Source organism: Pelophylax lessonae, assembly GCF_965119305.1.
Source record: "Pelophylax lessonae genome assembly, chromosome: 8".
In the NCBI taxonomy this organism is placed as follows: domain Eukaryota; kingdom Metazoa; phylum Chordata; class Amphibia; order Anura; family Ranidae; genus Pelophylax; species Pelophylax lessonae.
In genome coordinates, this window is record NC_138775.1 from 96,221,107 (window position 1) to 96,245,563 (window position 24,457).

The 24,457-nt window shown below is 42.8% G+C and overlaps 1 protein-coding gene across 2 annotated transcripts in view; it reads right to left on the reverse strand.

Annotated features, from left to right (window-relative positions):
* The window catches only part of LOC309562062 (extracellular serine/threonine protein kinase FAM20C-like), a 126,356-nt gene that overhangs the window by 68,266 nt on the left and 33,633 nt on the right, over positions 1 to 24,457 (reverse strand). Inside the window, exons 2-4 of one of the 2 annotated variants that reach the window (XM_082266176.1) lie at positions 20,954 to 21,126; positions 18,420 to 18,498; positions 13,502 to 13,594 (exon numbers count right to left, since the gene is read on the reverse strand). In XM_082266176.1, the coding sequence (XP_082122302.1) occupies positions 13,502 to 13,594; positions 18,420 to 18,498; positions 20,954 to 21,126 (345 nt within the window). The remainder of the gene's footprint in view (positions 1 to 13,501; positions 13,595 to 18,419; positions 18,499 to 20,953; positions 21,127 to 24,457) is intronic. The other variant, XM_082266177.1, reaches the window with a different exon arrangement.

Consider the following 24,457-nt stretch of genomic DNA (forward strand, 5'->3'; position numbering starts at 1 on the left):
CGGCAAGAGGAAAGAATGAAAATCGAATACTTAATATGTAAAGCTGGTTGAAAAAAATTGTGAACTGTTTACAAATCTTTAGGTTTCTGCATGATGGCTTAAGAAAGCTTCATTTTATCACCCTATACATCTTACATTTTCAGATCTTTATCAAACAAATTGTTTAGGTGGAAAAGGTAACTAACTAAAAAAAAAAAAGTGTGTGAACCCTGATTAGTAAATATTTAACCATCTTTTGCAGAAAGAGCACACCGAGGCAAGGCACACGTAGCATCCTCCTAATTAACCACTTAAGCCCCGGAAGATTTTACCCCCTTCCTGACCAGGCCCTATTTTGCAATTCGGCACTGCGTGAGGTTAACGGACAATTGCACAGGCGTGCTAGACTGTACCCAAATGAAATTGACGTCCTTTTTTTTCCCACAAACAGAGCTTTCTTTTGGTGGTATTTGATCACCTGTGCGACTTTTACTTTTTGCGCTATAAACAAAAAAAGAGCGACAATTTTGAAAAAATAACAATATTTTTCACATTTTTTTATATGAAATTCCCCAAAAAAATGTAAAAATCAAAATTTTTTAACATTTTTGGCCAATTTGTTTTCTGCTACATATGTTTGGTAAAAAAAAATCGCAATAAGCATATTTTGATTGGTTTGCACAAAAGTTATTGCGTTTACCAACTAAGGGAAAGATTTTTGTCATTTTTATTGTTTTTTTTTTAAAAGAGTAATGGTGGCGATCTGCGATTTTTTTTGCGGGACTGCGACATTGCGGTGGACAGATCGGACCCTTGACTGACATTTTTGACACTTTTGGGGGTACCAGTGACATTACTACAGTTATCGGTGCTATACATATGCACTGTTACTGTAAAAAATGACACTGGCAGGGAAGGGGTTAACTTTATTGGTGATGCAGGGGTTAAGTGTGTCCCTAGGGGCGTGCTTCTAACTGTAAAGGGGTGTGGCTAGTGATGTAATCACAAAGACATACGATCCTATATAGCAGGATCGTATGATCTCTGCAGTTAGATCAGGGAGAATGACAGGCGGCTTTCTTTACATTAGCCGCCTGCCTTTCTCCCTCTCCACGGGGAGATCGCGAGTGACCAGCGGACATCGGGTCTGCTGGTCACACGCGCAGACTTCTTAGGGAATGAGCGGGGGCAGGAGCGCGCCTCCGGCAGCGCGCGCTCGCCCCCTACAGGCTCACAGGCTAGGGTCATAGTCCTGTACGGGGCTGACCGTCGCAGTAAATAGTCGTGCGGCGGTTTGCAAGCGGTTAAAGTGCTAAGCCGTCAGCTAAATTTAGTTCTTTTGTGCTCCTCTGTTATCAGTGGAGCAGTTGTTTACTGTTGATCAGGATCCCACAGACTGCACACTTGATTGCTTCTCCCTGCTTTCTGGAAAGCTCCAGATCATATGAGTTGAGATGGGTAAGTTGGCAGTCTAAATATTTATGAGATCCCTGCAAACCCCTGGGGAGGTGTGCCTGGAAGGGAGCTGGAGAGAGCATAAATAGTCTGGGGCTAGAGCAGTCTGAGGTCCTGCTCCAGTAGGAGAGGCATCCAGCCTGGAGGGCTATTGCCCATCTATGCCAGTTAGCTGATGTCTGCTAAGAAGCTCGACGAGGTCCCAGCAAGCAAACACAAAGCTGGGAGGCCTATCCATTCAAAGAAATCTCTGAGGCTAAAGAAGAGAATTCTCACCCAGGTCTGGAGAGTACACTTTGCAAATGTCTATCTGATGCAGGAGGGAGGCATCCAACTACTTATGGACTCATAAGTACTGACCTGAGAGCAGAGCCTGGATGACTGTGTTGCTGGTAATCTGGTAATCGCTTGGTGTATTATTGCTAAAGCTTGCCTGGCTTGGGGCATTGTCTTTGGTGCCCCAGTGCTATCCATTCTGTGGAAGTGATTGAGGGAACTGTTCTAAGAAGTAACTGCAGAGAGAAAGGTGTCCTGTTATCACTATTCAGCATTGTATCCAACAGCTCCCTAACCAAGTTACTCAGCAATAAATAAATAAGCAACCATTCCTTGAGCCAGAGAAGTGAATGATGCTGTGTGCCTGGCTGCTTCTTTACTACAGAAAGAAAGGAACCTGGGAGAAATCAGTGGCTCCTGCGAGGGTAGCTCTACAAACACACAACCTGATATGCATTTATTGAGTGGGTTTCAGCATACAATAGGGTATAAGGGACCAGAAGAGACAATTCTTACAAACGTTGGTTAAAGTTTATGAATTCACAAAATAGGAATCGAGGGGCACCACCAACTCCAGCAAGGATCACATTAAGTCCCAGCACTCCCAGTGCCCAGATAGGGGAATACTGCCAATACAAAACTACAAGTCCCAGCACTCCCAGTGCCCAGATAGGGGAATACTGCCAATACAAAACTACAAGTCCCAGCAATCCCAGTGTCCAGGTAGCAGCACGCAGCCTCCACATGGCTGCATGTCCCAGCAGTCTTAGTTTCCAGCTAGCAGAACACAGCCGATGCAGATCTACAAGTGCTTTCAAATTCTCATTTCTTTTCCCCTCTTCTTCACCCCAAAACGTGTACATATCACACTCACTTCTACCCACTCCCTACTACTGTTCTCATAACCTCCTGCTAATACTTAACCTACCTGCTGACCCACACACCAGGAGAGAGAAGTATGTGCACTCATACACATCCCTCTCGCATCTTACTTTCCTCACCCTCCTTCTTCTCCTAATCTCTGGGGATATCTCCCCTAATCCTGGTCCTCCTTTATCTCACCCCGATACCCTGCACCCTCCCTCCTCCAGCATCAGCCACAATCTTCTCAGTCTTATCTTGACCCCTCTGCTTCCAAAAACCACCCCCCTTTCTCACGTGCTCTCTGGAATGCCCACTCTGTCTGCAACAAGCTCACTTCTGTCCATGACCTTTTTGTCTCCCACTCCCTTAACCTTCTTGCAATCACAGAAACATAGCTGTAAACATCAGACTCTGCCTCACACACAGCCCTCTCCAATGGAGGCCTCCACTGGACTCACTCACCCAGACCCAGTGGATGGAAAGGAGATGGAGTTTTTTTTACTTCTATAGACACTGAGCACCTTTCACACCCTTCCCACCCCTCCCTCCTTATCTTTTTCTTCTTTTGAGACTGAATTCGTCTGTTTTCTCCCATTTCCCTAAGGGTCCTTTCACACGGATGGTCCGTATGTCCGTTTTTCATCCCATTTTTTTGCGGATGAAAAACTGACATAATGCATGTCAATGGGATTGCGGATGTCAGCAGATGGTCATCCGCTGACATCCGATTTGCGTCCTTTCCTATCAGTTTCGTTTTTTGGAACGGAAGGGAACACTATTTTTCTTCCGTTTTAAAAAAAGGGAACGGACGCAAAAACGGATGTCAGCGGTATCATCCGCTGACATCTGCAATCCCATTGACATGCATTATCTCCGTTTATCATCCGCAAACGGATGGGATGATAAACGGAAATACAGACCGGATGACACAAGTGTCATCCGTGTCTGAAAAAAAAAAAAAAAAAAGTGCCGGAGCGGATTAAAAATGATCCGCTCCATGTGAAAGGACCCTAAGAATTACAGTGATCTATCAGCCTCCTGGACCAGTGGGTCTTGATGACTTCTCTGCCTGGCTACCCTACTTTCTCTCCTCTGAAATACCCACTATCATTCTTGGTAATTTTAGCTACCCACTAATGTTAACAGCCCAGCTACATCCCAACTTTACATCCTTTGACCTAACACAATGGACACAGTCCCCCACTCACTGTAATGGTAATACCCTTGACTTTGTTTTCTCCCATCTTTGCACCCCCTACAACTTCACCAACACCCCCTTTGCTCTCTCTGACTACAACCTTATCACTTTTACATCTGTCCCTCAAAGCAGAAAACAGTTACCCGCAGAAACCTTAGCCACTTTAATCCTTCTTTTTTCTACTGTGCAAAGAATACAAAACACCACTCTCCTGCGCTTAGAGGTGGGCTTCACGAAGGTATCACTCTAGGCACTTAAACTCTTAATATTGTCCACCCAGGATAACTGCAACCTTGCTGCCTACTCAAGACTGGGGATGTCTGGATACACTGAAATCAAGAAATAGAAAGAGGGTGCACCGGCCTAGTGCATTATCCTCAATAAAAACAGCTTTATTTAGTAAAAATTCAAATTTATACTCACAAACATAAGTTTGACAAAGGCACATCAACTCCAATGTTATAGCATCAAGACTATCGCATAACAGGTAAGACATCCTCAATATGATTGGCTAATGCATTTCGAGGTCTTGTCTCTATCTCAGAGCCAAATTTGAATTTTTACTAAATAAAGCCATTTTTATTGAGAATAATGCGCTAGGCCGGTGCACCCTCTATCTATTTCTTGATTTATTTTCTAATGTGCAACTGACCACCTCCATGACAAAATCTGACCCGTCTTGCCCTGACCTGGCTACTTCTGTCTACAACAGTTCACTTTCATCACACTGAACTCTCTTGCTCCTCTCACTACACAACATATTAAGCCCCGACCATTACAACCTTGGCAGACCGACGATGCCAGAAACCTTAGGAGACATAGCCGTGCACTGGAGCGAGTGTGGTGTAAAACCAAATCGCAGAATGCATTCACCCAATATAAATCTGCTTTCTTAAAATACAATTCCTCCCTCCATGGTGCCAAACAAGCCTTCTTTGTCACTCTCAATAATACTATGTTCTCTAGTCTTCATCATGTCTTCTCTACTTTTAAGAGATTTTAAGAGATTTAAGATGTGAGTGAGTGAGCATAGGATAGAAGAAGAAGGGTGACCGTATCTGACACCTGAATGTTTGCGCTCAGGGCTGTTAATTTGTAGGTAATCGCTGTTTAAGCGATTACATGCAAGTGGCTGTGAAAAACTGGGAGCTGACAGCCTCCAAATGCTTTAAATAATAAATTCACCTTTTGAACATGATGCACCCGTTTTTATAAACCCTCTGCCTTTCTTCATATTTGGTGTCGGTGGTGTAATGTTTTCTTTGTCCAAATATAACTGCTTATGTTTACCAGAAAAGTTCAGCTTTTGTCTACAAACCCAAATCCAAAAAAGTTGGGACACTGTACAAATTGTGAGTAAAAAAGGAATGGACTAATTTACAAATCTCATAATCTTCTATCTTATTCACAATATAATATAGATAACATATCAAATGTTGACAGTGAGACATTTTGAAATGTCATGTCAAATATTGGCTCATTTTGGATTTCTTGAGAGCTACACATTCCAAAAAAGTTGGGACAGGTAGCAATAAGAGGTCGGAAAAGTTAAATGTACATATAAGGAACAGCTGGAGGACCAATTTGCAACTTATTCGGTCAATTGGCAACATGATTGGGTATAAAAAGAGCCTCTCAGAGTGGCAGTGTCTCTCAGAAGTCAAGATGCGCAGAGGATCACCAATTCCCCCAATGCTTCGGCGAAAAATAGTGGAGCAATATCAGAAAGGAGTTTCTCAGAGAAAAATTTGAAAGAGTTTGGAGTTATCATCATCTACAGTGCATAATATCATCCAAAGATTCAGAGAATCTGGAACAATCTCTGTGCGTAAGGGTCAAGGCCGGAAAACCATACTGGATGCCCGTGATCTTCGGGCCCTTAGACAGCACTGCATCACATACAGGAATGCTACTGTAATGGAAATCACAACATGGGCTCAGGAATACTTCCAGAAAGCATTGTCGGTGAACACAATCCACCGTGCCATTCGCCGTTGCCGGCTAAAACTCCATAGGCCAAAAAAAGAAGCCACATCTAAACATGATCCAGAAGCACAGGCGTTTTCTCTGGGCCAAGGCTCATTTAAAATGGACTGTGGCAAAGTGGAAAACTGTTCTGTGGTCAGACGAATCAAAATTTGAAGTTCTTTTTGGAAAACTGGGACGCCATGTCATCCGGACTAAAGAGGACAAGGACAACCCAAGTTGTTCACAGCGCTCAGTTCAGAAGCCTGCATCTCTGATGGTATGAGGTTTCATAAGTGAGTGTGGCATGGGCAGCTTACACATCTGGAAAGTCACCATAAATGCTGAAAGGTATATCCAAGTTCTAGAACAACATATGCTTTCAGGGAAGACCTTGCATTTTCCAACATGACAATGCCAGACCACATACTGCATCAATTACAACATCATGGCTGCGTATAAGAAGGATCCGGGTACTGAAATGGCCAGCCTGCAGTCCAGATCTTTCACCCATAAAAAACATTTGGCGCATCATAAAGAGAAAGATGCAATAAAGAAGACCTAAGACCATTGAGCAACTAAAAACCTGTATTAGACAAGAATGGGACAACATTCCTATTCCTAAACTTGGGCAACTTGTCTCCTCAGTCCCCAGACGTTTGCAGACTGTTATAAAATGAAGAGGGGATGCCACACAGTGGTAAACATGGCCTTGTCCCAACTTTTTTGAGATGTGTTGATGCCATACAATTTAAAATCATTTTATTTTTCCCTTAAAATTATACATTTTCTCAGTTTAAACATTTGATATGTCATCTATGTTGTATTCTGAATAAAATATTGAAATTTGAAACTTCCACATCATTGCATTCTGTTTTTATTCACAATTTATACAGTGTCCCAACTTTTTTGGAATCAGGTTTGTAATTGATCCAATGGTGCTGTAGAACATATAGAATTTAAGATGATTTATAAACATAGCTATTATCAGGTGTGAGAAATGCCTACAGTATGCTCTTGTACTGCTCTTTTTTCACCACCCACTCCTAAGAAGAGTATCCATAATGCTGAATTTCTTCCTTTTACAATTTGCCTAACTGTAGACTGATGAGTATATGACATCTTTTGTAACCCTTTTCATTCATGTGAGATTCAATACCCTCTGAAATTTTCATTCATTGCAAGTGAATCAATTACTGTAATAAAAACACGTGCACCTGCTTTATAAATATATCTGTCAGTTTGTCAAACAGAAGTTAAATTTGTAAATATTTCTAGAGTTAGAGAATAAAATAAAGATGAATAACATACTTTTAATTTGTTCAAAATGTTTTTCTTTGCATTTCGTATCAAATACTTCTGTTTCTGCATAATAACAATTAGCGTTCATTTTGCATGCACACTGTATACACTACATGTTTGTATGTTACATGTACACTGAATACACATACAATTTTGTATATACACTGTAAATTCACATACCGGATTTTATGGCAACATTGAGTGCCAAACTATTTTTATAGCATTGCTCCCATATGGTTGGCTTTCCTATGATTTTATCAGGATACTGTGTTCTACCTTGAAAGCATTTTATATATTTACTGTTTATTACAGTTTAAAGATTAAAGTTTAAATAAAGTGATCCTTTGTATTAAAGAATTATTCTGTCTTTTGTTCCTTATTTAGTTTCAATTCCTTCCATCTTCAAAATAAAACTTAAAAAAAAAAAAAAAAAAAAAAAAAATATATATATATATATATATATATATATATATATATATATATATATATATATATATATATATATATATATATATATATATATATATATATATATGTATGGAAGTAGGGGCCCAATGTTGTAATAAGGATTTTTGGCCACAGCTGGTATTAGCTATATACACTGTATCTCACAAAAATGACTACACCCTTCACATTTTTGTAAATATTTTATTATATCTCTTCATGTGACAACACTGAAGAAATGACACTTTGCTAATGTAAAGTAGTGAGTGTACAGCTTGTATAACAGTGTACATTTTCTGTCCCCTAAAAAAACTCAACACACATCCATTAATGTCTAAACCGCTGGCAACAAAAGTGAGTACACCCCTAAGTGACAACGTCCAAATTGGGCCCAAAGTGTCAATAATTTGTGTGGCTACCAATATTTTCCAGCACTGCCTTATCCCTCTTGGGCATGGAGTTCACCAGAGCTTCACAGGTTTCCTCTGGAGTCCTCTTCCACTCCTCCATGATGACATCACGGAGCTGGTGGATGTTAGAGAACTTGCGCTCCATCTTTAATTTAGGGATGCCCCACAGATGCTCAATAGGGTTTAGGTCTGGAGACATGCTTGGCCAGTCCATCACCTTTACCCTCAGCAATTTGCGCGGGCTCGCACAGCACAATTTAAGCGGGCCCGCTCTCAGTAAAATCTGGCTCAGCGCAACCCACTCAAACGCAGCTGGTGACCCACCAGTGGGTTGCAACCCACAGTTTGGGAACTCCTGCTCTAGATCACTGATACGCTGCTCAGCATTAGCAACCCTGTGGCAGAGGTTATGCACATCTTGTTTAAGGAATGACAAGTCCGTCTGAATTTAATCAATTTGTGTAGTCAGGGCAGTCTGGCATTGCTGGATGGCCTCCATTATTTGAGACAGGGTAGGCTCGGTATGATTCCCTGCATGCTCTGTACTGCTGTGGGATGCCTGTGTCTCAGCGTCAGGGAAGAGACATGCTGGCAGCTCAGCTAGACTAGGAGCTAGGATGTCTGCAGACTCACCCTGTGTACAGGCAGGCTGTGTTGAGCAGGCCACGAGGGGAGCCGGCGCCATCTTGGAGCAGAACACAACAGGGGAGAAGAGCCTTGAAGCACGGCGCATCAGACCTGTTATACCCGATTTTGACCATCTCCCAAGCAGCACACCACACGCAGGGAAGCTGTACAGACAAATTGGGTGGTTTTCGATCACTGGGTCAGCAGGATTAGTGCAGGATACAGGCTTGTAGAACAGAGCTCCAGAGAACCGCTGCTTACATCCCAGGAGTTGGCCACGCCCAGGTCCATACATTTTTGGTCACGCCTGTTTTACAGGATACCAGCACTTGGTATCCCTGACGGGTGTTTTTCAGTGGCTGCAGGAAGAAAACGGATCAGGACCAGTAAATGCCGGCCCAAACTGCCCCTCCTGTTTAAGTTCCTGGGAATCGGCAAGGAAGGACCAGGGTCTACCCATCACCTACATGCGATCGACAGGTAGGTTGCAATCCAGAGGTTGCTAACTGCTGCAATAATATGTGTTCTCACATGCGGTCTAGTAGTTAAGGAGTATTTTTCAGGTACAAGGACTATGTTAAATGTGTGCAGATATGTAACTATTTTTCTTTAGGTCAGGGGTGGGGAACCTATGGCTCAAGGGCCGTATGCAGCCCGCAAATCATTTGGTCCGGCCCCCCAGGCTGCCGCTGAGTCTGTGTCTCTCAGCTGAGTTGTCAGAATGGAGACAATATTTCCTGTATAGTTCTGGCTCCGTCCTGACAGTCTGAGTCACAGTCAGAGTGATTTCAAATGCACTCCACCTGTGACCAATACAGGAAGCATTGCATCTATCTTCCTCCAGCGCTTCGCCGCTCCTGAGTCTCACGCCAGAATTTCCCGCCAGCAGTACCAGCCTGAGCCAGCAGTACCCACAGCAGTACCAGCCAGCAATGCCAGCCTGAGCCAGCAGTACCAGCCAGCATTTCCCACCAGCAGTACCAGCCAGCTGTACCCACCAGCAGTTTCAGCCAGCAGTACCCACCAGAAGTTCTTTTCAAAACTTACCACCACAAAGAGTCGACTGCGCACCAGACTGACGGACGCAAACCTGGAAAACCAGTTGGGAGTAGAAGCATCATCAATACTAGCTAACATCACACACCTCACCAAAGAGAAGCAGTTCCAGCCATCACATTAGGGGTGAATTAATTAAATGTTTGACCAAATATAACAGGCTAATTTTTAAGTTGATAATTTTGTACGGCCCCCGAATGATGTTATAAATTAAATATCCAAATGGCCCTTGGCAGAAAAAAGGTTCCCCGCCCCTGCTTTAGGTCAAGAAATTAAACTGTAAAAAAAAAAAAAGGCTATGTCTCTTCTGCAATAAAACAAACTTGCATGCCTGTTCACAAATTTCTCTAGAATTTTCACTAAGCTGTGCCAGAATAAATAAACTCTTACGCACTTAGATCCTGAACCCCGAAAGAAGACCAGGTAAAGATGTGGGCACGGGTGATGGGGGTTGAGTTGAGTTCTGCTTTAACTTCTGACCTTGGGAGGTACTGCATGGTCATCTTGCTTAGGGCTGGTTCAGATGAGGAATTTCACACCATAGCGCTGTGCGTTCCTGTGTGATTCACATGTGGTGCAGTGCAGTGTGATTTGAGCTCATTCATTTTGAATGGGTTGAATCGCACTGGACCCCACCAAAAGTCGTGCATGCGCTACTTTAAAAAACGGACTGCAACTGGATTGCACGGTACTTCTGTACCATGTGATCCAGTGCCGGCAAATGCACTGCATTTGCAACCTGCATTTGGGGTGTTGGCAACTTAACATTGACACCCTTTGCAGATCGCAACTGCAGTGCATTTTGAAGGCGGGGCAGGAAATGCACATGGGTCATGGGTTTCCTGCACTGCATTCTGCTGTGAATGGCCCCATAAGGTCCAAAAAATAATAGTGATAGTTTTACCTTCCTACTTTAACCAACAGCACTATGCAACAAGCAGTGATGTGCAATAACCTAGTAACAGTCATTGGCAAGGTAAATTAGGAAAATTAGGTGGATTTTAACTTTTTCTGATTTCTAATGTCCACAAAATACACCAATAATTTTAAAAAGTATTGTTGTTCAAAAAGCAACAATATGCAATGGCTATTCAGACTTTATTTGTCAACAGTACAGTGAAAACATACTTAAGAATGACTGGTATAGGTATTTGCAGAGTACACTTTGTTATTTTTTATTATTGTTATATTATTTGTTATTTTATGTTATTTTTGCCAGCACTCCTTACTGATGAGCAGTGGCGGCTGGTGCTCAAAATTTTTTGGGGGGGGGGCGCAAAAAGAAAAATGTAATAGGTATTGCTTCGCGCCAAAAAACGCAGTAAAAAAATTGCGTGACTTTGAAGCTGTGCCCCCTTCAATGCAATGAACACTGTGCTGTGCCCCCTTCAATGCAATAAACACTGTGCTGTGCCCCCTTCAATGCAATAAACACTGTGCTGTGCCCCCTTCAATGCAATAAACACTGTGCTGTGCCCCCTTCAATGCAATGAACACTGTGCTGTGCCCCCTTCAATGCAATGAACACTGTGCTGTGCCCCCTTCAATGCAATGAACACTGTGCTGTGCCCCCTTCAATGCAATGAACACTGTGCTGTGCCCCCTCAATGCAATGAACACTGTGCTGTGCCCCCTTCAATGCAATAAACACTGTGCTGTGCTCCCTTCAATGCAATAAATACTGTGCTGTGCCCCCTTCAATGCAATGAAAACTGTGCTGTGCCCCCTTCAATGCAATGAACACTGTGCTCTGCCCCCTTCAATGCAATAAACACTGTGCTGTGCCCCCTTCAATGCAATAAACACTGTGCTGTGCCCCTTCAATGCAATAAACACTGTGCTGTGCCCCCTTCAATGCAATGAACACTGTGCTGTGCCCCCTTCAATGCAATAAACACTGTGCTGTGCCCCCTTCAATGCAATAAACACTGTGTTGTGCCCCCTTCAATGCAATAAACACTGTGCTGTGCCCCCTTCAATGCAATGAACACTGTGCTGTGCCCCCTTCAATGCAATGAACACTGTGCTGTGCCCCCTTCAATGCAATGAACACTGTGCTGTGCCCCCTTCAATGCAATAAACACTGTGCTGTGCCCCCTTCAATGCAATGAACACTGTGCTGTGCCCCCACAATGCAGAGTTCAGCGTGCATGCCCCTTTCAATGCAGAGCGCCACAGCATTGTCCCCAATCACTGCAGAGCGCCACAGCATTGTCCCCAATGATTGCAGAGTGCCCACAGCATTGTACCCCAATGATTGCAGAGTTCCCACAGCATTGTCCCCCAATGATTGCAGAGTGCCACAGCATTGTACCCCAATGATTGCAAAGTGCCCACAGCATTGTACCCCAATGATTGCAGAGTGCCACAGAATTGTACCCCAATGATTGCAGAGTGCCACAGAATTGTACCCCAATGATTGCAGAGTGCCCACAGCATTGTACCCCAATGATTGCAGAGTGCCACAGAATTGTACCCCAATGATTGCAGAGTGCCCACAGCATTGTACCCCAATGATTGCAGAGTGCCACAGAATTGTACCCCAATGATTGCAGAGTGCCACAGCATTGTACCCCAATGATTGCAGAGTGCCCGTAGCATTGTACCCCAATGATTGCAGAGTGCCCACAGCATTGTACCCCAATGATTGCAGAGTGCCACAGAATTGTACCCCAATGATTGCAGAGTGACACAGCATTGTACCCCAATAAATGCAGAGTGCCCACAGCATTGTACCCCAATGATTACAGAGTGCCCACAGCATTGTACCCCAATGATTGCAGAGTGCCACAGAATTGTACCCCAATGATTGCAGAGTGCCCACAGCATTGTACCCCAATGATTGCAGAGTGCCACAGAATTGTACCCCAATGATTGCAGAGTGCCACAGAATTGTACCCCAATGATTGCAGAGTGCCCACAGCATTGTACCCCAATGATTACAGAGTGCCACAGAATTGTACCCCAATGATTGCAGAGTGCCACAGCATTGTACCCCAATGATTTCAGAGTGCCACAGCATTGTACCCCAATGATTGCAGAGTGCCCACAGCATTGTACCCCAATAAATGCAGAGTGCCCACAGCATTGTACCCCAATGATTGCAGAGTGCCACAGCATTGTACCCCAATAAATGCAGAGTGCCCACAGCATTGTACCCCAATGATTGCAGAGTGCCCACAGCATTGTACCCCAATGATTGCAGAGTGCCCACAGCATTGTACCCCAATAAATGCAGAGTGCCCACAGCATTGTCCCCCAATCAATGCAGAGACCAGCGTGCGTGCTCCCTTCAATTTAATGCACTTACCTGGCGGCGGCGGCGGGTTCTTCCCTCCTCGATCCAGTCAGTCCTCTCTGCGGCGGCTGCGGCGGCGGCGGGAAGGTAAGCGGCTTCTCCCACGTCCTCCGAGCGGCGGTGACGGTGAGTGACTGACTCATGCACCGGCACCGCCCCCATTGTGACGTCAGGGATCGGATGTCCTGGATGATGATTGGTCCAGGCTGGAGACTGGACCAATCACAGCCAGGATATCAGAAAGTGGGGGTGTCCAATCGCAAAGACTTGCGCTCGGGTTACGCCCCCAGAAGGCAGCCGATCGGCGCCTCTTCTGGGACGTAAACCCCACCCCCCCTAGCCACCACTTCCATTACAGAGGCCGGCGAACCCAATTTTTTTTTGTAAAACTTTATTTGTTCACTTTGTCATTTTTTTTCTTTTTTTTAGGGGTAGGGGGGCGGTGCCCTGGCGCCCCCTATGCACGGGCCGCCACTGCTGATGAGTATAGCTGAGCCCTGCCAGGACCACTATTGTTCTGGTATTCTGGAGTGTTGCACACAAGGAGGAACATTTCATATGTTTTCAATGTATTAGTTGTGTTTCTACATATAGTTTTAATGCATCAGTAAAGCTGGCTCTATGTACCTGTCCAGGTGAAAAGCTGCAATCTCAGCATTGTGCCTCTCAAAATCTGAGAAATAGAAGAAATCTGGAGGTGTTTCCTGGTCACGTTCCTGTCTGCGTAGATTTAACAAAAGGGAGAGAAGTGATATACATAGATGATAAAATAATAGTCAACACAAAGCAAAACTGAAAAGAGCTATGTTCACTCATAATATTTGGAAATCTTATTCTTCCACAATACCACCAAATATTTTTATCTATCAAGAATCCAGCTGCTTGTGTATACAGTTTCCGTCAATTTATCATCCATTCATACAAAGCGACAGTCCACGTTTTCAACATTTAATACCATATCAGGGGCGTAACAACAGGGGTTGCAATTTCAACCGGGCCCCATGCTCCAGGGGGCCTGTGCGGCTCCCCTGTACACCTGGATAGGAGGGGGCAAGGGGGCAGCATGTAGAGAAATCACTGTCCTCCTTTTTCCTCCTGTAGCTGCAGGAGGAAAATGGAGGAGATTGGTTCCTCTGTATGCTAAATCAGTTCCTCTGTATGTAAGGTCACACTTGCAATCGGGCCCTGGCATTCCACCACCGTGGGGAGGCCCCAAGATGGCAGGAAGGGGGCCCACTGCAGAACTTGTGAAAGGGTCCCGCTGCGGGACCGTAATAAAGGGCCCCGCAACGATCAATGGGAAGAGCCCCAGGCCTGAAGGGAAAGGCTCTGGCAAGGGGTCCGGGGGGCCCTTCATGGTTTCTTGCACCGGGGGCCCTAAAGGTTCTAGTTACGCCTCTTTACCATATCCTTTTAGTATTATGTTTCAGAAAGAGAAGAAACTGTTTTAAAGATAAAGCTTTTACAAAAAATCCCCGGTTAGAGGATTCCTTGGAATTTGAATTTACATGTTTATATACATATATATATATATATATATATATATATATATATATATATATATATATATATACATACACACATATATATATATATATATATATATATATATATATACACACATATATATATTTTTTTCTACATAATATATTTAGTAACACCTTAACATTAAAGCTTATTGCTTAGTTACATTGGTATAGCTTGGACCAATTTAAGTATGCATATGCCATACTTGTGGAACCACTGTGGTAGGAGAAAATCGCTGTTGTTGTCACCACTACTACTGTGATTGCCGCCGTCTTCCAGGTCCCATGTTGAAAGGCTTATTCAATCAGAAAATGCCTTGCATTCATTAGGAAAAATTCAAGACATTTTTTGAATGGCGTCCATGCCAAGCTAGCAACTATCCCCACTATGTGGTTAGTATGCAGTGGGCCAGCTGCTCAGCACAACACCTGGGAGATAACCGTGATGGCTTTAGTAGTGGCAACTACTAAAAGATTCTCCATTTCAACAGCGGCCCAACAAATATGGCATATGCATACTTCCATTGGTCCAAACTGGACCAATGCAACTATTCAATAAAATCCATACCTGGAGCTTTAAGTCAACATAAATGATTGTTCACTAAAACATTTTATCATGATTTAAAACTGAACTTCAGACAGACAGTTAAATACACAAATTAAATACACATAAGGGAGATGTTTTACCTAGTAAAATATTTGCTTTTCTGAATATCCAGTTCTAAGATATACAATCCTAGCACAACGCATTCAGGCAGATTACACCACTCTCTATTTTACAATTACAGGCTTTAGAAGGAATACAGAGTGTCATCTCTCCACATCAGCCAGCTTACTGGACAGTAAAAGATCAAAAAGACAAAAAAGGTAGCAGATTGATGAGGTCATCTCTATGCTCACTCTATTTTCTCCTCCTGTCAGCAAGTTAAATTCAGATATTTAGAGCGGATGCTATTTTTAATGGTTTTTAAGGATACTTAGCTGTATTAAGTTGTGTCTTTCTTTCACAACAACTTTATTAGCTTTAAAGGCAGACAGGTAATATGGCAATGAACATATTAGGATAGGGTGACAATACTTCATATAGGTAGAAGACTGTACATGAATACCTCACACTTCAGAACAAATTGGTTAATTATTGGTTCACGTGACTGGAAAAGATGTAGAACAGGGGTCTTTAAACTATGGCCCTCCAGTTGTTCAGGAACTACAATTCCCATCATGCCTAGTCATGTCTGTGAATGTCAGAGTTTTTAAAATGCCTCATGGGATATGTAGTTCCGCAACAGCTAGAGGGCCGTAGTTTGGGGATCCCTGATGTAGAAGGTGTAGAGTTGTTGGTGTCCATACTTGTGGATAACTTGTGTTCTTCATATCTGCCTCAATTTCATATTTAATTGTCTACATTTGCATTTGAATCAGAGAAAGAGCTCACTCCTGTGATGGTGGAGGTGAGCAGTAATGACTAGGCTTCAGTTAGCAATGTCCTAGCAATGCCCTGGGAGTATTCCAGTCAGGCTTCAGAAGGTATGTAGTCTACACCTATGGTAAGGGCATTATTCAACATTAGTCAGAGCTGCACAGTTTGAAACTATAAACACCCCTTATCTGCATAGGTAGGTTTTTATTTTTTAAAGGTGAACTAACCCTTTAAGACTCCTGCACATAGACTTTTTGAGCTTGTTCAGCATAGTTTCAGCCGGGTTTTCTGTGTCCAGGCAGCCAAGGTGCAGCACACAGCTAGTCATTATTATGAAAAGCTGATTAAGCCTCTGTTCACATCAGGCCAATTTGGCATACGATTTGACATGTCAAATCTTATGCCAAATCGGAGACTAGTGTCAGTAACGGCTCCGTCCAAACTAGAGCAACGCCGACTTTGCGGCGCCAAAAGTGGTTTATGCACTACTTTTGGTGACTTTGGGGGCGATTTCAATAGACATCTTTGCATTAACCCGCACTAAATGCTGTTTTTTCAGCAAGACTGTTCGACAGAAGCCAGTCATTAGACCAGCTTCTGTTGAACAGACAACAGTACACAGGTACCCAGAATTTTTCGGTACATATATATTGGGATTAAGTGTATGACTAGCTTAATTTTTAACTGTAAAATTTATGAAAGTACATAACCATCTGTTATATCTATGATCAGTGAAAAAAATTCAACTTATAATCTCTGAGGGCTCCAGGGAGATTACATAATAAAGTTTTTTACAGCCATGACACAATGAGCACATAATCAACATCAATTAAAACATGGCTCTTATTAGTGAAGTAGGTGCCTCAACATAACTATGGTATTACAAAGTATAGGGGTACCATCATCCTAATAATAGCAATATTTGGAAAGCCCAGGGCTACCCCTATTATGCTCCTGGCAGGAAAGAGAATGGTGAGTTGCTGTCACTTCCACGGTACCCAGGAAGTGACAACAACTGTTATAAATGTATTTACATTTTATTTATACAAAATTTGTTGTAAGAGAAGCCTTTGGTTGCTGGTTACCCTGGGTAAGGAACATAATGACCAAACCCCCCTTTCCCCTCTCTACTTTGGCAATGTTCAATATCATATTTCTTAATTTCTTATAAGCTTGTTATCATGATTTGTTGTCGTTACCCTAGTTCAGGGGTCTCCAAACTATTGCCCTCCAGTTGTTCAGATACTACAATTCCCATCATGCCTTGTCATGTCTATGAATGTCAGAGTTTTACAATGCCTCATGGGACATATAGTTCCGCAACAGCTGGAGGACCGTAGTTTGAGGATCCCTGCCCTGGTTGATGGTAATTAACTCCTCCTGAAGAAGCAGTCATCATCGCTAAACCAGAGGATTGACTACACATCAAGATTATTTACATCCCGTGCCTTCAATATTATCCTCCTGAAGAAGCAGTCATCATCGCTAAACCAGAGGATTGACTACACATCAAGATTATTTACATCCCGTGCCTTCAATATTATCTGAGGACACTACAGCACCAGTAAGAAACAATTAGAGAAAAATATGCATCTTTGTAACTACTGTTTTTATTCATATATATATGGATGTGTGTCCTTATCTTTTAACAAATTTTGTATAAATAAAATGTAAATTCTTTTAAAACAGTTGTACTTCCTAGGTACCAAGATAGTCAATTCTCTTTCCTGCCAGGGGCATAATTGGGCTTGGGCTTGGGCTTGGGCTTTCCAAATATAGCTCTTATTAGGATATTAAAAAAAAGGGGGAACTAATTTTTCTCATATTTAACTTCAATGACAACAAAACATTACAGTATCTGTAATTTATTCCCCATCTCCTTCATATACATTTGTCAAGAAGAGATAGGGAATTAGTGCAGTATATTGACTGTACATGATGCTTTGAAAGTGTACAGCTGAAGTGATGTAATTGATTTCCTTTTAATAAAGGGTATTTAAACCGCCAATAACTGCTTGCCTGGTTCCTTCTCCTACTAATATTTTGTTTTCTTGTGTTCACACTGAAGTTGTATCCGGTCACACAAAAAAAAAAACCTAGCAGGTTCTCCAGGCCATTTAAACTGTGTATGTGCACAGTGCGCTCCCCCTACTCCAGCTGAGCTCAGTAGCAGGCGCTCTGGGCTTTTCAAACTGCATGCATGTGCAGTAAGCTAATCTAGAGAAGCAGACGCATGCGCATATGTGCATTTTGAGCAGCCTGGAGTGGCTACTGGGGGGGAGCAATTGTAATGTCCAGCCCATCCAGCAAACAGCAGAATTGAGGGGGATCGAGGAGCCAGTGGTTTTATTGGAGAGCACCCCCTCCCCAACAGCTGCATCTGTTATAGGAAGACATATGGAATTGCATAGGGGGATTTTGGGACAAACTTGCTGAAGATGAACTTACACTTAAAAAATGTTATATCACTTCAGCTTGTTTTGGAAAAACTAGAGTGGTTGAGTAATAGATTGCCATGTAGAACACGTTTTTGTTTCTTTCAAATTTTGAAAATTCAGCTAATTATATACATTTGATACATTCTTTTTTCAGTACTCACTTCATGGGTTTGAAGAGAGCTTGTCCATAGTCTGGGAAAGTCATGAGCAGTTTAAGCTGCGTCCCTCCAGGTTTTTGAACTAGAGTAGAAATATTGGAATAAAAAAAAATTTTAATTCAGTTTTTTTTTTTTTTTAAACAGACTGTGTCACTTAATATTGGCTGTAAAGATCCATTCAAATTAAGCATGCCCGCTTTTCAGTCCATTCAATGACTGTGGGACATTAGCCCTAAGCTGGGTATACAGTACACATTTCTGCTCAACCGGACGATTTTTGGTATGTGTTTAACGGGCTTTAGACATTAGGATTTAGTGATAATTAGTAGACATCATGCTTTCCTCTACCCACACAACCAGGCTGATCTATTTAAAGCATATAGGATTTTCAGTTTGCAAGGGCATTTTTCCTTAGGTTAGTGAATGAGGTAAAGAGCTGTTAGCTTTCATCATCCAGTTATGTGCGTTTTATTTATTTTTTACTTTTTCTTAGGTATGTGATTTTTCACTGCGTTCACTAAGGTAGATCAACATTCTCTTGCAAAGTCTACAGCCTATTTGCTTTTTGCAAATGTAGCACTGCCCCCTAGAGGGCTGCGGAGAATTAAACTTCTTTTATCCCCTGGGTTACCATTAGCAACTGACAGTAGATAAACGGCATTAAGAGTTCTTGGCTCAGTCAATGATCAGTCCAGGGGATTTGGTTTTTGTGTTTTATTTAGAACTTGGATGGGAGAAGGGATGAGTGGGATACTCCAACTAGTAACTATGCACAATTCTGAGGACAACTGACTGTAGAATGCGGCAAGGCCGCTGCTTCACCCTGCCACTGAAGTGAAGATAAATTGACTGTTCCCGCTTGAATATTTCCTTCTGGGTTAACAACTTGGCACCCACTTTACTCTCACTGCTTGTGTGCTGACACCCGTCCGCTAAGTCTAGCCACTGGAGTGGTCCCCTTCCTGGGCAGACCCTTTGGCAAACACCCCTGTATTCACAGACACTGTTTTTCCAGAGTTGCTCTGCCTTCAACGCCACAGTCAGCTTCAAATGGACCTCTGGGTTCAGCCACACTTTCTGGTCCACTAGGCCGACTGCCTGTGACCACCATCCACAGCAAACAGGAGGAGAGACAGCTGTCACCCTCCTCCTGGGACCTGGCTTCCCGCCCAAAGACACCCTGTCACATGTGCCCCTGGATTTTATAACGTATCCCAGGATGCACCACTGTTTGTGCCAACCCACTGAGATAGTTACAAAAGCCATTGTGTCACTGGCTGGGTTTCCTCCACTGTCGAACAGGCTCCCCTATTGGATACAGTGGGGACACTATCTCAGTCCAGATGAATCACACCCTGGACTCATGTAACAGGTCTAACTACTAATAAGGCCCTCCTGATAAGCAGAGAGAGCAGACTATGTTTAACCTGCTGCTCCCCTGTCAAGCAGGCAGAGTAATCTATTCTCCCTGCCTAGCACCTATCTAGGAGGGTGCTACACAGATATAGCTCAAAATTTCCTGAGCCGTGGCTGCCATAAAAGTATAAAGGATAACATATTCACCCTCTTACTTAACAGAGCACGCTCATGATTGCCAGACCAAGAACGCTTCAAAGGCTTTTTTTTCTCTAAATATGCCTAGCCGTTGTAGCTAAGCTGTTTTCCTGTAGCTGCTGACTTTTAAGAACAGGACACTTATTTGTCCAGGGATCCAGCTCCATCCTCACCCATGCTAGTTCTTCACTAGCCTTCAGGTTCCCGACGCCAGCATCTTAACTGTTGGCAGCTGGCTGTGCTGCTTGCAACTTCACAGAGGGCTGCCCACTGCACTTGCGCGAGTCATGATGTGCTTTGTGAATGGTCCTGCAGTCTTCTGGGACCTGTGACCTGTCCCAGAGGACTGCGGGGATGGAGGGAGAAAGAGGGAGTGTTCCCTCAGATCGCCTAGGTGGAAGAAGAAGTGAGTACCTGCCAAAACTAGGTACCCACTCCCCCTCAAACAAAATTACCTCCGAAATGTGGCAGAGATGGGGGGAGGAGGACTTAAAGCAGAACTTTCCCTTTTGGGTGAAGTTTTGCTTTAACATTTAGTTCCACAATGCCCAAGCTTATTAGAGAACTGTGTTGCATACTTGACACTTCATTATGCTATTGCATGTAAAGTTTCTTTCTGGTGATTTTTCTATGTAGATCATATTTGAATTATCGGTGCTGTACAGTGGACTGGTGCACCACAACGCCTATGACAGCTAAACTGTTCTGCAGCAACTATTCAATAAGATAGACATTTTGCTCTGCATACCAGATTAATCTAAATATGGTTCTGTCAGAGATTTTTCTTGGTCTTACAAAGTCTTGACTACTGACTTAAACAGTGACCGTTATCTTTTATTTCTTAATGACAGGCTTGTCAATGGCAGTTTCTGAAATGGCAGGTTTCCTCTAACCCACACATGAAACTATCACTAGCTCTGATACATATGTGACAATTAGTAAGGGAAAAGCAAAATAATAAGAATAAAAAGGAATATAATTACCAGAATTAAGGATGCGGTGTGTAGATATCTCTTTCAGCAAGATAGGAATAAGAGGGTCTTGTCTAGGGTATAGCTCATAGCGGTTGATTCCTATGTGGAACTTAAGCCATGTTGGGTAAGTGTCAAAAGCAGTTTCACCTGTTGGTAGAACAAACTCCATTCCAGCACTGACCCTGTGATTAAATATGTGAAAATGCAAGTGTTGAAAATTCCATCTTTAACATTTAACTGGTAATAAATAATTTTCCAAATTATAAACTGTAATGGTACTAGAACCTTATATTATTAAATATTGGTATATACACGGTGTGCAGAATTGTTAGGCAAGTGAGCATTTTGACCAAGTCATCATTTTTATGCATATAACAAGCTTCTTTTCCTCAGGCAAAATGAGCCAAAAAAGAGATCTAACTGACTCTAAAAAGTAATAAATTGTGAAAGTCTTTCAGAAGAATGCAGCACTCTTGAAATTGCTAAGATATTAAGACGTGATCACCATCAAATGTTTTATTGCAAATAGTCAACAGGGTTGCAAGAAACGTTTTGAGAAAGAAACGACACAATTAAACTGCCATAGATTTGAGCAGGATCAAACGTGAAGCTACCAGGAGGCCATTATCCTTCCGTGCTGTCATATTTGGGAAGACATTTTAAACCTCTCAAGTGATTCATGTAAGTCATCCAGGAACCTAAAGTGTTTGTAAAGTACCGGTATACATTTAAAAAAAAAATGAAAACACGTTATACATAATAAACAAGCAAAAAATTGGGGGAGAAAACCCTGAACATGTATATCTAAAGCCGGTGCAGCTATGAACCAAGCGACATGTATATTAAAAAAGAATAGCGCACACATGCAAAAGAAATGACTATCAAATATGGAGACAATCCATAAATAAAAATGGGGATTTAGTCCCACCATATGGCCATATCGTGCTCAAGCCCACCACTACGTCAAAGTACCCCATTATCAGTGGGTCCTACACTATCCATAAAAAAGGGGTGAATCCAGCCTCTCTAACCCTTGGAGACAACAATCCTTGCTGGGAGAGATGTGCTAATGCACTACAAGAGACTCCTCCTATATCTACGTTATAGATACCCAAATAGAATGGTCCCAACCCTCCTCTTCTCGGGTTCCCAGCTGGTGCTCCTCTCTTCGGTGTGCCACCCTAGGAAGCTGCTTCCTATGGTGGCATACCTGAGGGCTCGATTCCACTCCCTTGTCACAGGATTTGACTGACAGCAGCGGAAGCCAATCGCACTCACAGCCTCAGCAAAGCCTATGAGAGCAGGGGGAGCCGCTAAAGATGGGCACAGCCCTGGAATGAATAAGGGCTTAGGTAAATATCAAAAGGGGGGGGCAGGGAGAGTTGTGAGGAGGCAGTTTTAATATCTACACATTTTTTTAAGGTAATAAATGATTAGGTTTTAGAACCACTTTAAAGTGGTTGTAAAGGGTTAAGGTTTTAGACCTTAATACATTCTCTTCATTAAGGTAGAAAACCTTCTGTGAACAGAATCCAAATAATTAAATTTTAGTCTCAGCTGACCACCTTAAACGCCCCTTGAAGATTCTGAGGCCACAAAGAAAAAGGTGATATAGTCTGGTGAGACTAAAATTAAATTAAATGGCCTCAACAACAAACAATATATCTGGCGGAAATTCAATAGAGCGCACCATCCAAATAACACCATTCCTACAGTAAAGTATTGAGGTGATTATATCCTGTTATGGGGGTGTTTCTCTGCAGCAGGGACTGGAGATTTTTTTTCAGGATAGAAGGAAAAATGGAAGGGGCAAAATACCATCCAATTCTTGAGGAAAATCTGCTGCCCTCTGCCAGAAAGTTGTTAACGGTAAGAAGGTTTACCTTCCAACATGACAATGACCCAAAGCACACAGCAAAAATTTCCACACAATGGTTGAAGGAGAAAAAGGTGAATGTCCTTGCATGGCCTAGTCAGAGCACAGACTTAACCACTTAAGCCCCAGCCCTATTTCGGACACTTTTTGTTCACAAGTTAAAATCAGTATTTTTTCCTAGAAAACTACTTAGAACCCCCAAACATATATATTTTTTTAGCAAAGACTCTGTAGAATAAAATGTCGGTCATTGCAATATTTTTTGTCACGCGGTATTTGCGCAGCGGTCTTTAAAACGCAATTTTTTGGGGAAAAATTTTGAAAAATCACATTTCACTGCATTTAAAAAATACTAAACAGTAAAGTTAGCCCATTTTTTTTGTATATTGTGAAAGATGATGTCACGCCGAGTAAATAGATACCCAACATGTTACGGTTTAAAAGTGCGCCCCCCCCCCCCCCCCGTGGGATGGCGACAAACTACGGTCAATAGAGATCTCAATAGGCGAAGCTTTAAATTTATTTAACGGTTACCAGTTTAGAGCTAGAGTGTAGCTCTTTTTTTTAAATTATTGCTCACGCTCTGGCGATCGCGGCGATACCTCACATGTGTGGTTTGAAAAGCGATTTCATTTGCGGCTTTTGTGCGCGAGCTAACGGTGACGGGGGCAGCTACATTTTTTTTTTCCCCATTTATTTTATTTATTTTTTTTAACTTTATTACAGTTTTTTTAAAAAAATCTGATCACTTTTATTGCTGTCACAAGCAATGTAAACATCCCTTGTGACACCAATATGTGTGACAGGTACACTTTATGGAGGGATCGAGGGTCTTAAAGACCCTAGACCCCTCCACTACACTTCCCTGTATGCAAAACGCCGAAAACTGCGTTTTTGCATACAGCCGTTTTTCAAATCTGCCACCTTTTGCAGCACAGTAACCCGGAAGTGACGTCATGGACGCCGCCTCCGGGTTACGTCATCGGAGACCCGATCGAAGCCGTTTCCGGCTTTGATCGGGACTCCATCCAGCCGGCGGACGTGCCGGCTGGGTGCTCGGGGCTCCCGGTGGGACGGGAGCCCCGGTAAAAGCCACGGAAGGCGGCGGGAGGGGGGGACGTCCCCTCCGCCCCCCCGGGTAACGATCGAGCGGCTCCCGAGCCGCATCGGTCGTTACTGACGGAATGCCAACCGTCGGCTCTAAACCTAGCTAGAGGCATCATCCCGGTACACTACCGCAAAGTTTACCGACGTACCCATACGTTAGTATGCGGTAAGTGGTTAAACCCCATTGAAAATCTGTGGATTGACTTGAATACTGCAATCCACAAATGGTCACCATCAAATTTAACTGAACTTGAGCAGTTCTTCAAATAAGAGTGGGCAAATATTGCTAGATGTGCAAAGTTAGTAGAGACATATCCCAACAGATTAAAGGTTGTATTTAGAGAAAAGGTTCAACAAAATACTGACACAAGGGGGTGGTCCTTTGTCCAACTCAGAGGTTCTGTTTTTGGATTTATTTTTATTTCTTTCTGACGTTGGTGTTATAGCTTTTACTTGGATGTTGTAAGTTGCACTAGCTGGATCAAACAATAAAAGTGTGTCTTTCTTTATTTTAGGCTGCAAAGCAACAA